The 17,118-nt window shown below is 47.2% G+C and overlaps 1 protein-coding gene across 2 annotated transcripts in view; it reads right to left on the reverse strand.

Annotated features, from left to right (window-relative positions):
• CD82 (CD82 molecule) overlaps window positions 1-17,118 on the reverse strand; it is a 46,968-nt gene that overhangs the window by 15,560 nt on the left and 14,290 nt on the right. For both annotated transcript variants that reach the window (XM_044270361.1, XM_044270362.1), the window contains exon 2: window positions 4,443-4,517. In XM_044270361.1, the coding sequence (XP_044126296.1) occupies window positions 4,443-4,508 (66 nt within the window). In that variant the 5' untranslated portion in view covers window positions 4,509-4,517. The remainder of the gene's footprint in view (window positions 1-4,442; window positions 4,518-17,118) is intronic.

Genomic DNA, 17,118 nt, shown 5'->3' on the forward strand with positions numbered 1-17,118 from the left:
GTCTTTGCTCTGCCCGACAGAGTTTGCTTCTTATAGTTTAGGGGGAATATAATTATATTGTGGTCACTATTACCTCCTAGTGTTTCTCGAACAGTAACATTACCAACAAGCTCTGCATCAGTAGAAATGACCAGATCCAACAGAGCATCGCACCCAGTGGGAGCTTCTACAGACTGGTCCATAAAGTGGTCCTGCAGCAAGTTGAGGAAACTTCTCCCCTTTGCGGTTGAAGCAGAACCATGACCCCAATGTCTGGGAAGTTAAAATCTCCCATTATGACCACTGTACCCGCCTGTGCAGTCGCTCTATTTGGTTATACAGTTGTGTTTCTATCTCCTCTGTGATGTTAGGGGGTCTATAGATTACACCAAGTATTATTTTTTCAGTGTTTATATCCCTTTGTACTTCCACATCCTCACCCTCCGCACCCACAGTTGCCTCTTTCACACTTGTCTTCTGATCGCTCCTCACATACAGGCAGACGCCACCATCTTTTCTATTGACCCGGTCTTTCCTAGATAGTGTAAAACCTGAATATTAACAGCCCAGTCATGTGAGGAGTCCAACCAGCCGCACCAACTGCATCTATGTGTTCCTCTTGTACCACCAGCTCCCCCATATTTCTAGCTAGACTTCTGGCATTTGTGAAAATACATTATACATTACTTTTACCTGTAAAGTGAATATCTGGGATTTTTGGGTTACCTTGGTTGAGGTTTGTATGTAACAGGTTCTTGTTAGCGGCAGTGCTATGTTTCCTCAGTGTATGTTTCTGCCCAGTCTTCTCCATACTTTCCTCACTAACCCCAGCCCCCACTAAATCCCCACTGTCCCCTCTTATATCCCGCTCTCTATCTACCCCCTTATTAGTATGACCCCCATCCTCCCCCAGATCCTAGTTTAAAAGCTCCTCCAGCCGTCTAACCATTCTTCCCCAGGGCAGCACCACCCTCCCCATTGAGGTGCAGCCGTCCCTACAGTAGAGCCTGTAACTGACAGAGAAGTCGGCCCAGTTCTCCATGAACCCAAACCCTTCTGTCCTGCACCAGCTTCTGAGCCACTTATTTAACTTCCTAAGCTCCCGTTGTCTCTCTGGTGACGTTCGTGGCACTGGTGGTATTTCTGAAAACACTACCTTGGAGGTCCTGGACTTCAGCTTACCTCCCCCTGACTTTGTCATTGGTGCCAATGTGTACCATGACCGCCGGGTCTTCCCCAGCCCCACCCAGCAATCTGTCAATCCGATCCGCAATATGCCGAACCCAAGCACCCGGCAGACCACACACTGTTCGGCATTTACGGTCTCGGCGACAGATGACCCTGTCCGTCCGCCTAATAATAGAGTCCCCTGCCACCAGCATCTGTCTAACCTTTGCAGAACTCCTTTTCCCATCCTTCCTGCAGCGGTCATCCTCCTGGTTGCTAGGAATGACGCCCTGCTGCAGTGTTGCTGGCCCTGGGCTTTCATTCCTAATATCAGCTAAACAGGTATATTTACTAGGGCGATCCAGATCAGGACTATCCTCCCTGGCACGAGAGAGACAAATGTATGCAGCTTATAGCGCCCCCTCTGTTTGCTCATGGGACACAGGAATGACACAAACAGCAGATTACTCTTCGGAGATTACAGGGTAATGTTTCGAAACAGGAAGGTGCAGATCACGAGGCTTATCTCTTCCTCATTCTGCTGAAGATACAAGGCTCCATCATCAGTATCGCAACTTCCTAGAGAAATGAATCCAGAACAAGGACCAGTGATCCATCACACGGCCCATGGGAACATTTATATACTAGCAACACAAGGTAGACACTGCTCACCCTGTTCTCCCTGGTGCATGAATAGAATGCTAGAACTACAGTAAAGACTGACCTTCATCCAGACAGAGAATTTAGAAGAATTCCAGGGGAGAGATTATCACCCTGCATTACAGAATGGGTAATGGCCCCTATGGGCACCGTAATGGCTGCCACCATACCTATAGGAGACTAAGATAATAACAGAATCCGCAGGATGAGAACCCCGGACCAAGTATTTCGTAGAAGGAGCTTATAGGAGGAAGTGCAGAGTTCTCAGAATAAGTGCTATTGAGAAATTACAGAACAATTACCAAAGTGTTAACGAAATGAAAGTTTATAGAGAAATTACAGAGAGTCCCTGGAAGATTCATCACACGACAGTATCAGAAGAGATGGTGATCCTCCTCTAAACACTTTACCTGAAATAATCGTCCCCGAAACAGCGCCACCCTCATCCATGGACTGTGACGGTTATTGCAGCTTTGTCATATTTACTCGTAAACCACGTGCAACCCCTGGACAAAAATGCATCACTACCCTGTACCCCAAATGCCAGTGCATCACTGCCCTGTACCCCAAATGCCAGTGCATCACTACCCTGTACCCCAAATGCTAGTGTGTCACTACCTGGTACCCCATGTGCCAGTGCATCACTGCCCTGTACCCCAAGTGCTAGTGTATGACTGCCCTGTACTCCAAATGCCAGTGCATCACTACCCTGTACCCCAAATGCCAGTGCATCACTACCCTGTACCCCAAATGCTAGTGTGTCACTACCTGGTACCCCAAGTGCTAGTGTATGACTGCCCTGTACTCCAATTGCCAGTGCATCACTGCCCTGTACCCCAAATGCTAGTGCCTCACTGCCCTGTTGTACCCAAATTGCCAGGGTGTCATTATCCTGTACCCCAAGTGGCGACGTGCACCTGCGCACTGGGATGTGCTGAGAGACCCCCATTTCTTTCTTTGCAGTCTGCATTAGAGGTGTGGCTGGCTCCATTGGTCGCGCACTCCTGATTAACTTGTCTGTCCCACAGGCTGATTTTAATTAGTGGAAGTCTAAGGCCTCATGCACACGGCTGTTGTGCGGCTGTTCCGTGCAGCCGGGACGGATCGAGACCTATTCAACTTGAATGGGTCAGTGATCCGTCGACACAGCAAAAAAAATAGAACAAAAATGTTCTATTTTTTTTGCTGTGTGGAGGCCTGGACAGAAACACCACGGAAGCACTCCATTCAACATCCGTGATGTGGGGAGCACACGGCCGGTGCCCTCATATTGCAGACCCGCTGTTTACGGGCAGCAATACGGCCACGGCCGGGCACCCGCCGTGTGCATGAAGCCTAAAGCTGTAGCCTGCTCTCCCTGCATTTATTGGAGGCCATTTGGTACCAGGAGAGGTAGAAGGCCCCTTTCAGATGAGCGAGTGTCACGCTCTGGACTTGCAGCGCAGCTCCTGCCCTGAACTCCCGGGGTCGCATAGCGTTATATTGATCTATGATGCTATGTAACCCTTAGAGGTCTGGAATGTACTAGATAACACTGACCTAATGCTGTTAGTGCTATCCAATACATTCCAGAACTGTAAGGGTTACACAGCATCATAAATCAATATAACGCTATGCAACCCCGGCAGCGCTGGAAGTCCAGAGCGTGACACTCGCTCATCTGAAACCAGCCTGATACAGAATGAGCTCAGCATACGCGTGGAACCTGCATTCCCTGAACATCAATGGAGGCCAGTGTGGTATCAAAAGAGTTCTAATATACAGTGGGCTCAGCATGCATGTTGAAAATGCATTCCCTGAATTTAATGGAGGCCAGAGGAGGTAGTATTTAGTGTAGTGTCCTAAAGAGATCACCTTGTCGTTGGTGGACAGGAACAAATAATTTTGTACAGAATGTATTTGCCAAGAATCTCACATTTATAACGTAGCATTAGTACATTTTCTATACCGAGTATGGCGCGATTGTATTCACTTTATTATTTGTGTGTGCAGAGCGCTGTTACATTGTGTTTGTTTCTGCTTTTGTGCTTTCAGCCATGGCGATGTGCACCGGCGCTCTAGGATGTGCTGACTAACCTCCATTTTTTCCTGTATGTCATTATCCTGAACACCAAGTATAACCCCAAGAGGGATAACACACCCTCCCCAAATTCCAGGATACCATTCTCCTCCAATGCAGATAGAGAAGTTGACTGACGCACCCTCGCAATGCCCATGTACTGACAAGTGTACCTGCTGTGTGCACAGCAAGGGGGCGCTCTCCGGGTGCAATCTACAGGACGTGACTACAACTTGGAAAAGGGCTCAGTAGTAATTAAGAAACAATAGGTGAGATAACAGCCATGGAGCCCTGATAAGCAAGGAAAAGGGTGGAGACCTGACAACCACGCGGTGCGATCTCATACAGTGACCTCGCATGGGGTTCACCAGGCGACAAAACCCTCCAAACCCAACATTTCATTGGAAAAAAACACCATAATCACTCAACCGGGCTGTAGGCGTGTTATTGTTCTCAGTTATCAGCCACTTCGGGCTGGGGAGCGGCGGACGGTACTTTGTGTTACATTATCTGCCATAGGCAGAAGCTTCAGGTGTTCACCATATTAGCAGGTAAGGATATTGGGGTTGGTACTTACGAAAAACAGGAGGTTAAATATGAACAGGAAGTATTTGATCACTTTCATGCAGCCCCCGCTTGCCATTTTCAGGATCTGGAGGAGAAAAAAAATATATAAAAATACAGAAAAGTGAATGAAAGTTTTTTTTTTTCTCTTAACTAAGCAGCAACTTCAGCTCTGCTATTCCACGCACTGTGGGCTCTCATGGACTAAATGGCATGATGCAACTTTCCCACTTGAAGAGGTTTCCAGTTCTTGCAAATAAAGCTTAAATTTCACTGTGTCACCAATTTTCTAATATCTCTGCTTGCAGTCAGTGAATTCATGGAACAAGGATGGTTTACATCTTCCATCTACTTTCTCAATTGCTACAGTTGTATACAACCCTCTGCCAGTCCAGACTGATACATTGTGTCAAACTATCCATTCAGCTCACAGAGGACTGCTTTAAAGGGACAGTGCATCATTAATTCTACGCGCATTATTGTTTTTTTTAACCGCTAATGACCCAAGTGAACACCTTGCGCAGTGCATTTATTATACATGCGGGTTATTTCACTTTGCTTGCATTAGGTCACGCTGCTGCTTCTCTCTCTGGCAAGATTTGCTGGAAGGAAACACCTGGAGCGGAGAAACATGACATCCGTGAGAATGCGCCTGTACTGCTCCAGTCCCAATAAAAGTACGAAGCATCCAGGAAAGAGTTAATTCCGCCCCGAAGTTCTCCGACCCGTGATTGTCCTATGATAGGATTATTATACAAGACATGCAGAGTCACCTGCACAACAAGCCCAGACGCCCCACAGCCCGGGGAACGGGCGTCGCTACCTCTGCCTTTCTTTACGCCCTATTTTACACCCAGTAAATCGCTTATTACGTGTGAACAGAAGAACAATCGCTTATTGACAATCGCTCTGGAAATATTCCATAACTCACACTGTATATTGTATACTACAGACAGGTCTAGTGGATTGCTATCTCTTGAGGCAAAAACATTACAGATACTGCAGTCAAGCAGTGTTCTTAAAGGGGAGGTCCACCTTAAAAGGGGAATGCACCAAACGCAGAAAGCAAAAAAAAACAAATAGCAACAGATGAGGGAATGGGGTTTTGGAGGCGGATAAGGTCCTGGCCCAGTGACCCATCATATACTTTCATTGGGGCCCTGAAAGGTGGTGACGATGTGGGCACTGTACGGTACTATTTATTACTACCATCAGGTTCCCCCCAGTATCCAGCGAAGTGTATGGTGCTCCTCATCTGGACACTGGATGATGATGCTTATCTGGATACCATACGTCTGGCTACTGCATACATTCATCTATCAGGCGTGGGCAACCTGCGGCACTCCAGCTATTGTAAGACTACAACTCCCAGCATGCATGCTTGCTCTGCTCTTCTCAGAACGCTTATAGAACTAAATGGAGCATGCTTATATTATATGGACACTGCATGGCAGTACTAGATAGATTCGAGAGAGAGAGAGCAGAGAGTGTAGACAGATGATAGACCGGCCGGTCTGCTCAGCGCCTCCTGCTCCATGACAGATGATAGACCGGCCGGTCTGCTCAGCGCCTCCTGCTCTATGACAGATGATAGACCAGCCGGTCTGCTCAGCGCCTCCTGCTCTATGACAGATGATAGACCGGCCGGTCTGCTCAGCGCCTCCTGCTCTATGACAGATGATAGACCGGCCGGTCTGCTCAGCGCCTCCTGCTCTATGACAGATGATAGACCGGCCGGTCTGCTCAGCGCCTCCTGCTCTATGACAGATGATAGACCGGCCGGTCTGCTCAGCGCCTCCTGCTCTATGACAGATGATAGACCGGCCGGTCTGCTCAGCGCCTCCTGCTCTATGACAGATGATAGACCGGCCGGTCTGCTCAGCGCCTCCTGCTCTATGACAGATGATAGACCGGCCGGTCTGCTCAGCGCCTCCTGCTCTATGACAGATGATAGACCGGCCGGTCTGCTCAGCGCCTCCTGCTATATGACACGCTGCTGGTGACAGTTTCTCTTTAAGTATATAGATTTACACAATTGCTATACGATATATCTGGGGGGCCTCATTACTATATAGCAGGGATCAGCAACCTTTGGCACTCCAGCTACTTTGAAACTACAACTCCCAGCGTGCACACATGGTTAGCTGTTCTTGTAACTCCCATAGAAGTGAAAGCAGGATTCTGGGAGTTGTAGTTTGAGAATAGCTGGAGTGCCGGAGGGGCCTCATTGCTATATAGGATATATTTGGGGGCCTCATTGCGCTATAGGATATATTTGGGGGCCTCATTGCTCTATAGCAGTGTTTCCCAACCAGTGTGCCTCCAGCTGTTGCAAAACTACAACTCCCAGCATGCATGGACAGCCTTTGGCTGTGCGGGCATGCTGGGAGTTGTAGTTTTGCAACAGCTGGAGGCACACTGGTTGGGAAACACTGCTCTATAGGATATATTTGGGGGCCTCATTGCTATAGAGGATATATTTGGGGCCTCATTACTATATAGGATATATTTGGGGGCCTCATTGCTATATAGGATATATTTGGGGGCCTCATTGCTATATAGGATATATTTGGGGCCTCATTACTATATAGGATATATTTGGGGGCCTCATTGCTATATAGGATATATTTGGGGGCCTCATTGCTATATATCAGGCATGCTTAACCTGCGGCCCTCCAGCTGTTGTAAAACTACAACTGCCACAATGCCCTGCTGTAGGCTGTTCGGGCATGCTGGGAGTTGTAGTTTTGCAACAGCTGGAGGGCCATAGGTTGAGCATGCCTGCTATATAGGATATATTTGGGGGCCTCATTGCTATAAAGGATATATATTTGCCCCCCCCCCCATTGCTATAGGATATACATATTTGGGGGCCCCATTGCTATAAGATATATATTTGGGGGCCCCATTGCTATAAGATATATATTTGGGGGCCCCATTGCTATAAGATATATATTTGGGGGCCCCATTGCTATAAGATATATATTTGGGGGCCCCATTGCTATAAGATATATATTTGGGGGCCCCATTGCTATAAGATATATATTTGGGGGCCCCATTGCTATAAGATATATATTTGGGGGCCCCATTGCTATAAGATATATATTTGGGGGCCCCATTGCTATAAGATATATATTTGGGGGCCCCATTGCTATAAGATATATATTTGGGGGCCCCATTGCTATAAGATATATATTTGGGGGCCCCATTGCTATAAGATATATATTTGGGGGCCCCATTGCTATAAGATATACATTTGGGGGCCCCATTGCTTTAGGATATACATATTTGGGGCCCCATTGCTATAAGATATATATTTGGGGGCCCCATTGCTATAAGATATATATTTGGGGGCCCCATTGCTATAAGATATATATTTGGGGGCCCCATTGCTATAAGATATATATTTGGGGGCCCCATTGCTATAAGATATATATTTGGGGGCCCCATTGCTATAAGATATATATTTGGGGGCCCCATTGCTATAAGATATATATTTGGGGCCCCCATTGCTATAAGATATATATTTGGGGCCCCCATTGCTATAAGATATATATTTGGGGGCCCCATTGCTATAAGATATATATTTGGGGGCCCCATTGCTATAAGATATATATTTGGGGGCCCCCATTGCTATAAGATATATATTTGGGGTGTATTTCTAGTAGAACAATTCGGTGTCAGGCTTTTTAACTCTTCGTAGTCAGTTACACGCGATTCCCACCCCGATGCTGAGGCCTCATGTGACCTTATGTCTAGGAGGAGCGGTGATAACACAGGGTCCCCTGCCAGGGATGTGAATCCTGCGCCTCCAGCGGCGTCTTTGTGCACAGCGCTGCATACGGAGGGGGATGGGGGGGACCCGTCCGCTGTCATTATAAGTGTTGTGTCACAAGAGGGCTGGGGGACGGGGGGAACAATGGGGCCTCTGTTTTTCCGAAATCCAAGCAGCACTCCTTCTGTCCCATGCATTGGCATTAATAAACGAGCCACGGGGGCGACCAACAAAAGCTGCACAAGAGCCCAGTCTGGCAGCTGCAGGTCGGTGCCCTCCTTTATGTCTCGGAGGCTTTTATATCTATGGAAATGAACTTCATCGAGGCCTCGTTCCCAGACGACAAATGGACAGACACAAAGCCCGGCATGGAGCGAAGGCTAATAATCTGATTATCACAGGCAGAAGATAAGAGCATATGGTCATGGGGGGGGTCTACCCCTTTACTGGGACTTTAGGGTTAAAGGTCACAGCTTGGTTAAACCCAAAGCTACACCCAGTGTCATGGCAGTTTCCGCACTTGTTATAACGCAGGTCAGGGACAAAGCCTCATTCCATAGCGGCCATCAATATGGCTGCACCCATTCCGCAGGGCGGTCATAGACGACCTCCAGCAGCAGTCAGGACCAAAATGTTTGTTCCCACTTTAGGGCAGATTGTGAAGAAACTGACTCAAAATGGTCATAAAATGTTCTATGATAAATTCATCCCTGACGCATTTCAGGCCTCAGACATTACAAAGGATACAATGGCTGCTTTCTTCCAAAAACAGCACCACAGGGGCTGTCTCATCATAGACTATGGGGGCATATTGCTAGGATATGCCCCCATTGTCTTATGGGGCTCCGTTCTCCGTTTAGATGCAGAGGTGGGACCCCAACCTATAAGTAAAGGAGGGCGCACAGCACATGCGCAGCCGCCCTCCATTCATTTTCTATGGGGTTGGCGGAAAACAGCCGTGCGCTGGCTCGGCTATTTCGGTCGAGCCCATAGAAATGAATGGGAGCGGTGGCCGGTCATGCGCGGTACGCTCCCATTCACTTCTATGGGGAGCCGGCTTGATGGTGGCCGGACCAGAGTCCTCCAGCCACCACCTTGCAGGGATCCGTTCCGGATATATGTGCGGGTACCAGCGGTGGGACCCGCACCTATAAGACAATGGGGGCATATCCTAGGGATATGCTCCCATTGTCTATGATGAGACAACTCTTTTAGCAGGTTGTGTGTGGTACTGCAGCTTAGCTCCATTCACTTCTATGGACAAGTCATGGACGAGGGAAGGCACATTTTTTGGAAGAACGCAGCCCTATCCTGTGGAGTATCTGATCGGCGGAGGTCTGACCACTGGGAACCCTACAAGTCCCAAGATGGGGCTCTGAATCAATGCAGCAGCTGTTCTATTCATTTGGGACCACCATTTCCACGGTCATGGCGGTTGCATTGGCCGTACCCCCACCAATCAGATAGTTATCCTGCATCTTGTGACAACCCCTTTAAAATCTAAATCACAGGGGGGGGGGGGGGGGGGGGGTTGCTAAAAAAAAAACTATACATTCAATAGAACATTGCCCCCTGGAGGCCCAGAAATTGTGAAAAGACTTTCCAAAGATACTGATAAACCAATTCTTATTTGCAATCTAATAGGACAAGTAATGTTGGGGTGGTGTGTGCCCCTTTAAGAGACCATTCTTTGGGGCCTCGCTCCAGCTCATTCTTCTAGCAATGAACATTTAATAATAAAACCAGAAAACTGCTTTTTTTTTTTTCTCTTTCTCTGTAATATTTGCAAAAATGTCCAAAAACACAGCTCGAGTCTGCAGGCAGCTAATGCCTATAAATCAGACAGAAGGGATGGAATTCAGCAGATCTGCCGCGCACGTCCTTACTGCTCTATGAGGCTCGACACCCAGCTTTTCCAGACTCCAGAATGGTAAATCTGATACAGCAGCGGCAGTTACAAAATCTCATCCGCACGCTACAGAAAAAAACCTGCATCGGAACCCACATCACCTAATCCTATCACTAGGATTTGCCATAAATGTCAGATAGAAGTGGGTCCCAGAATTGGGACCTGCACCCATCTCCAGAACATGGGGCCCCAAAGTGAAAACAAACTGCGCATGCGCAGTAACCCTCCATTCACCACTATGCACAGCGAGCTTCCCATCCACTGCTAGGGGACTTCTGAAAACAGCTGATCACTTTCTCTTGGCGATCCCATAGCAGTGAATGGAGAGGACGCTGTGCATGCACAGTGTGGTCCCCTTAAAGGGGTATTCCCATGTCAGACAATTGGGATATGCCCCCATTGTCCGATAGGTGCAGGTCCCCCACCTATATATCTTAAACGCAGTCGGCAAAGTACCGGAGGCGCACTGTGCATGCGCAACTGCCTTCCATTAATTTCTATGGGGCTGCCGAAAATAGCCGAGCGCTGGTTCGCCCATTTTCGTCGGCCCCATAGAAATTAATAGGAACAGTGGCTGTGCATACGTGGTGCACTCCCATTCACTTCTATGGGGTGGCCGAATCTGGGGAAACCCGAGGTCCACAAGCCACCACTTTCCCCACTCCATTCTCGACATCGGTGAGGGTCCCAGCGGCGGAACCCGCACCTATCAGACAATGGGGACATATCCTAGCAAAATGCCGCCATTGTCTCAGATGGGAATACCCCTTTAACTTCAGGAGCACCCGCACCTATCTGACATTTATGGTATATCCTAGTGATATGCCATAAATGCCCCAGGTGGGACGACCACAGATATTTAAGCTCCGCCACAGAAACACCCTCAAAATGGTCACTGTTGGGGTGACTTCACATAAACCTGTCCCCTTTCAGCCTAGTCAAGGGATAGTCCCATCAAAATCAGGACTGTAGGGAATATATGAATCTAATGGGCCTGAGCAGACCCCCCATAGAGGCAGTCCATAGACCCCGTCTCAGGTTTGCACAGTGATGGGGGACGTAGTCCAATGATTATACCACCCGATTATATTTTGCATAAGTAATGGGGATTCATGCGCTGGGGATGGGAGGTGTACCTAAAACTAATGTCTATATTTGTCTCAGCACTCACGTCCCTCCAAAAAAACTCTTTTTAATATAATTTTTTGTTATTATTATTAAAAGATTCATTCTGAATATTTATTATTATTAGTGTCACTGTCACTTTAAATGACTGCTGCCAGCGGACTGACAGCTCGAGATGGTGGCAGCTGGTTATTAGCATTCAGATAAATATTTACCATCTTCCATAGAAAACACATGGTCAGACAGCGAGTGCCAATGTGACTGCTGCATCTGTGTATGGAGAGCGCTGTGGGAAAGGCGTCGAGACCGGGGATCCTGAGCAGAGAGGGGGGGAAACGAGGCCAACGTGTAAACAGACCGAGCATTGTGGCCCCAGACCACGACGCGTTTCATGGCGGGGAAGAGAACTGTGACTGCTCCAAGCCCATATGCACATTAGAGCCATACATGCAGCTCACAGACAGTGTCACCCAACTTTCCCAAACTCCAGAATGGAAAATCTGCCCTATATGTAGCGATAAACCCATATAAGTGCAGAATTCATTTTACTGGTGGTATATATAAAAAGACTTAAAAGGGCACTTGTCGACAGCATCAACCCCATTAAACCAGTCGTTCTGCTTGTTAGGGTCGATTCTGCCGATTAAAATGATACCTGTCTTGTGAAAATCGGATGTGGCATTCCCAAGAAAAAAGGTTTTTATTCTTTACACACTGAGGGGCGGAGCCTAGACCCTTAGCTTTCCAGTGGTGACCTCCCCCCTAGGCGCACTGGAGCCCTCATCCGCCAAAGAATAAAGGGTCTTTTCTAAGGAACGCAACAACCGATTTTCACAAGGCAGGTATCATTTTATTCAGCAGAATCCACCCTACCAGGTAGTATGCCTGGTTTAATAGGGTCGATCGGGATGATAGCTGCCCTTTAAAAGGATATTTTAAGTGATGTGTGGCATTATAGCTCAGTCTCATTCACTCCACAGTAGCTGCAATATTAGACAACACCTGTGGACAGGTGTCGCACCATTTCTGAAAGAAAGCAGCCAGCTTTCTCTAATCCTATACATCCCTTTAAGGTGATAACGGGTTCAGATCAGTAAAGATAGTGTTGGCATAGTACTAGGATATCGGTGGAAAACCCATGCTAGTCACTGGAATACAATGGCAGCGGCTCTTGGAAAGCTCTGCGCCCCTTCAGCGCCACTGGAATTTTTTTTTTCTTTTTCCAGAGGGCTGTTCAGCCATTGACTATAATGAGCCAATCATATAAAACTAAAGCAGAGCCAAAATATAGACAGACAATAACATCATAACATCCTGCTTGTGGACGGTTTCCTAAAAAAAAAAGTTATATTCAGTAGATAGTCAATGTTGCTGTCGGCAGGAGCTTCACTTTAAATTTCTTGAAAAACTAGGAAGCCAGCAGATATTGACACATAATAAAATCTACCAACATCCTGCTTGCTGATGGTTTCCAAATACAAAAATACATAGAGCCATAAAAATTGATAAAAAAATTAAAAATAAAAATCTGTATTTTATCACCATAGCACCAACATTAATGTTGGGCGGAGTTTCACTTTAATTTCTGGCATCACTGGAGTAGGTTACTTTACTACTGACGGAATAGAACACAAGGTCTTCATTAGAAAAGTGTCATTTTCTCTTATAGACTCTGACTCTCTAGTACCTCTAAGAAAGGACGCTCCTCTGGTTTTACCATTGTTAATGGAGGAGAATGGGCATCAACCTTTCTCTGCCACTCCCGTATGACGAGGGCTACCAGAGGTGGCACTGCCAACTTATATGCAAGGTAGACCTGTGCCCTCTGTCTATTTTAGTAATTACTTGCATTCCCCATGTAATAAATATTCTAGAGCATCTAGTCTTCTAAATCTATTTTGTACAGTTCCTCTATTATTCCTACTAGAAGTTTATGCATGAATAGCCAAATGGATGTTACCAGTAGTCTGCGTGTCCATGCACAGTATGGCAGGGGCAGGGACAGGGACAGGGACAGGGACAGGGAACCCCCCCCCCCCAACTGTTACTCATGAATTTCTAGTAGGAATGATACAGGAACATCGCAGAACAAAGTCAACAGCTCCAGAATGATTTAATTTGGAATACAATGATTGACTAGAAAACTGATAAGTCAGGTGATAAGCCCTCTTTAAAGGGACACTCTACCCGCAGCCTCATTTGCACTTTTTACTGCTCTACGGCTATGGGACATTTGAGGCGGACAGATAAATGCTGATATCTCATTGGGCAAGGGGGGGGGGGGGATCTAGACTATATGTGGGTTGAGTGGGGAGAGTGCAATATTCATACTCATCCTCTTAAAGGGGTTGTCCAGAAGAAGAAAATCATGGCTGCTTTCTGCCAGAAATAGCACCACATCTGTCCATGGGTTGTATTTGGTATTGCAGCTCCACTGAAGTGAATGGGAATGGGCTGCAATACCACACACAACCTGTGAACAGGTGGGGGGGTGCTCTTTTGAAGAAAGCAGCCATGTCTTTCTTCTTTTGGGTCACCCCTTTAAGAAGCTGTAAAACAATTATCCGCACACTGCAGTGGTTAAATTCTCAAATTTCACAACCTTTGCACAGATCGTTGGGAAATTAAACAAAAATATGTCAAACGTCTTTTCACTTTGAGTCACTGGAAAATGTGCAGAAGCAGCGTGGCCCACTGCCCGGTCCGTGCCCCCCATGACATCTAGGTTAGGAATTGAACACTCACCCAGTGTCATCTGTAGAAAAAATAATAAACTCTGCCTAATACGTCGCCCTACAGGGGGCGCTAATTATCACCATCATCGCTGAAAGGGGTTATCTGGGATTAGAAAATGTTTTTTTCCCCCCCAGAAACAGCTTCTTAGAGTCCGGAATTACAGATCTGCCCTGTTCAAATCAATTGGAGTTAGGCTGCAATACCAGACAAAGCCCATAGACAAGGGTGGAGCTGTTTTGGAAAAAAAAATTAAAATCATATGATTTTTAATATGAAGATTTAGAAGCTACTTCCTCTTTGCTCACAGAGAAGGGAAGGATGGAAATCTGTCATAAGACCACTGACTACGCAGGGGGTTCTGTGAGGGGTGGTCCTATTGTGACGGTCAACTGTGATTTCAAAGGGTTGCGACCGTCTATAAGGCCTCTTGCACACAAACGTAAGGGCTCCACGCCCTTGCTGCGGGCCGCATGCGGCGGTTCCGCAATACACTGGTCACCAGCCGTGAGCATTCAGCATCACGGATGCGGACCCATTCACTTGAATGGGTACGCAAATATGGAGCTGCGGTGCGGAACGGAAACACGGAACAGAAGCACGGAATGGAACCCAACAGAAGCACTACTTGAATGGGTACGCAAATATGGAGCTGCGGAGCGGAACGGAAACGAAACACGGAACAGAAGCACGGAACGGAACCCCACAGAAGCACTACTTGAATGGGTACGCAAATATGGAGCTGCGGTGCGGAACGGAACAGAAACACGGAACAGAAGCACGGAACGGAACCCCACAGAAGCACTACGGGGTGCTTCTGTGGTGTTCCATTCCGTGCTTCCGTTCCGCAAAAAAGATATAACTTGTTCTATCTTTTTGTGGAACGGACGGATCGCGGACCCCATTCAAGTGAACGGGTCTGCGATCTGCATGCGGGTGCCCGTGCATTCCGGACCGCAATTTGCGGTCCGCAGCATGGGCACGGAGCCCTTACTTTCATGTGCCATTACTTTTGGGCCTAAGACTGACTTCAGAAATCAAGGAGTCTGGCACAAAAATAAAAAATTTAAAAAAATCCCCATCGCCCCTTGAGATCATCCATCGTTTGCTAGAGACTAATTTAAAGGAGCTCCCCTCTATCGGACGTGCGGAGGAGCCCCTGAACACTGAGATCATGGTGAACAGTAAACGCTGTAACGAGTGTTCGATTTCCCTGCAGCACCTTTAGATTAGCTGCTTTTCTAGCATAGATTGCGGCGCGGCGGAAAGGTTATTTGCTCCGCAATCTGCAACTTTTCCCTGCTCATGAGTGGCATGGGCAGGCCCGTCTCATTCATTATTTTCTACGCGCGTTTTTTAGGCATAGAAAATGGTCTAAATGTAGGACAGCAAGGAAGTTGTCTTACATTTAAACCGGCATTGGATACGCCGAAGTTATGCGGAGGCCGCAGCCTCTACAACTTTCGCAGATCCACCGCCAGCTATAGCGGTTATTAAGACCGGCGTCTAAAACACTGGTCTTGATAAATGACCCCCAAAGTTTCTAAATGAGATGAACCCTTCACGGGGCAAACCTTAGCTTTCCTGGAGGTCATTGCAGATTTACAAACGGAGGGAGATTTCTGCTGCAGCGACCTGCCTCCCAGCCAGACACAAAACAGGACAAGCCACTAGAGTTTAAAGAGGTTGCCCCACCACAGGATAGATTAGAAGTATTAAATTGGCAGGGGCTCAACCGATAACAAAGACGGGGTCGCCGAGTCCCTGGAGTTAATAGAGCGATGGGCAAGCATGCCATCTCCGGCGCTCTCATAGAGATGAATGGAGCAGCATGCACGAGAGCCCACAGACAGGTGATAACCCCTTAAAGATCTTGTAATAACAATTATATAAAGGCTGAAGTTGTGGATAAGATGATGTTGGGAGTTGTAGTTGCGCAACACGTGGAAATCTACCTAGTACACAGATGCCTCCAGGTCTTGGCAGTTTTTTTTTTTTTATAGGCATTACTACACCACGTGTCACGCCACGAGAAGCGCCACATTTCATAATGTCCAAATAAACGTTGATGCCCATAAAGTGTGAATTACATAACTGTCCCGTTAATGATTCACGTAATAACCTGGCGCGGCGGGTGGACTATCCGCTGAAACCCGCAGCAGCCAAGCACCTTGGCCCATATTGATCTATGGATGCGTCAGTTTGGGGTACAAAATGCAACTTTTGAAAAGTTTACATTCAAACTTTCAACAAATTTGCACACAGGTTTTTGCAAGAAAAGTGGGCACCAAGAATTTATTAGGAAGCAAAATGGCGCAAATCTGATGACAGCAGGCGCGTTTTGTACAGTAAAGTCTAATTCAAGGCCACGAAGGCAAAGTCAGGAGAAGATATTCTGTGAGTCATCAGGGCCATATTCCCCAGCACAATGGTAAGAGTCATCATCTTCATTGCTCTAAATAGTTGACCCGTTCCTCCAACCTGCAATTATTGGGATTTTGCTTTGACAGGTCTGATCTTATGATTAGCTCCATGTCTACAGCATGTGCGTTATTTTGGACCTACAGGAGGTGGAACATTTTACATAACATCTAAGCAGCATTTGCACGAGTAGATGAGCAGCAGATTTTCGGGAAGGAAGCTTTCCCTCCCGACAGTTGGCTGCTCGTTAAATGGAGGCGACGCGCTGCATTTACATGCAGCAATCGCCTCCACAGTATGAGAACGAGGGATTGCTATTGTGGTCCGTCATCCTCATACAGATGCATTGTTTCGATAATTTAGACGGGTAAATTGTCAGGAACGTTCATTCCCAATAATTGCACCTTAGGCCTCATTCACACAGCCGCTGCTCAGCCGTTCTGTGCAATTTGTGGTCCCCAACGCATGCAGATTCCGCAGATGGATTCAGACCCATTCAACTTGAAAGCGTCCGTGTTCTGTCCGCACCGCAAAAAAATAGAACACTTTCTCTATGGCGCTTCCGTGCCTCCGTTCCACACCCCAGCTTCCGGAATGTGGACCTATTCAAGTGAGCACACGGCCGATGCCCGCATATTGTGGACCCGCTGTTTGCAGGCCCCAATATGGGCACGGCCAGGTAATGCCCATGTGCACGAGGCCTTGAACGTGTTTCACGTCCCTTTT

Source organism: Bufo gargarizans, chromosome 10 (genome assembly GCF_014858855.1).
Source record: "Bufo gargarizans isolate SCDJY-AF-19 chromosome 10, ASM1485885v1, whole genome shotgun sequence".
Taxonomy (NCBI): domain Eukaryota; kingdom Metazoa; phylum Chordata; class Amphibia; order Anura; family Bufonidae; genus Bufo; species Bufo gargarizans.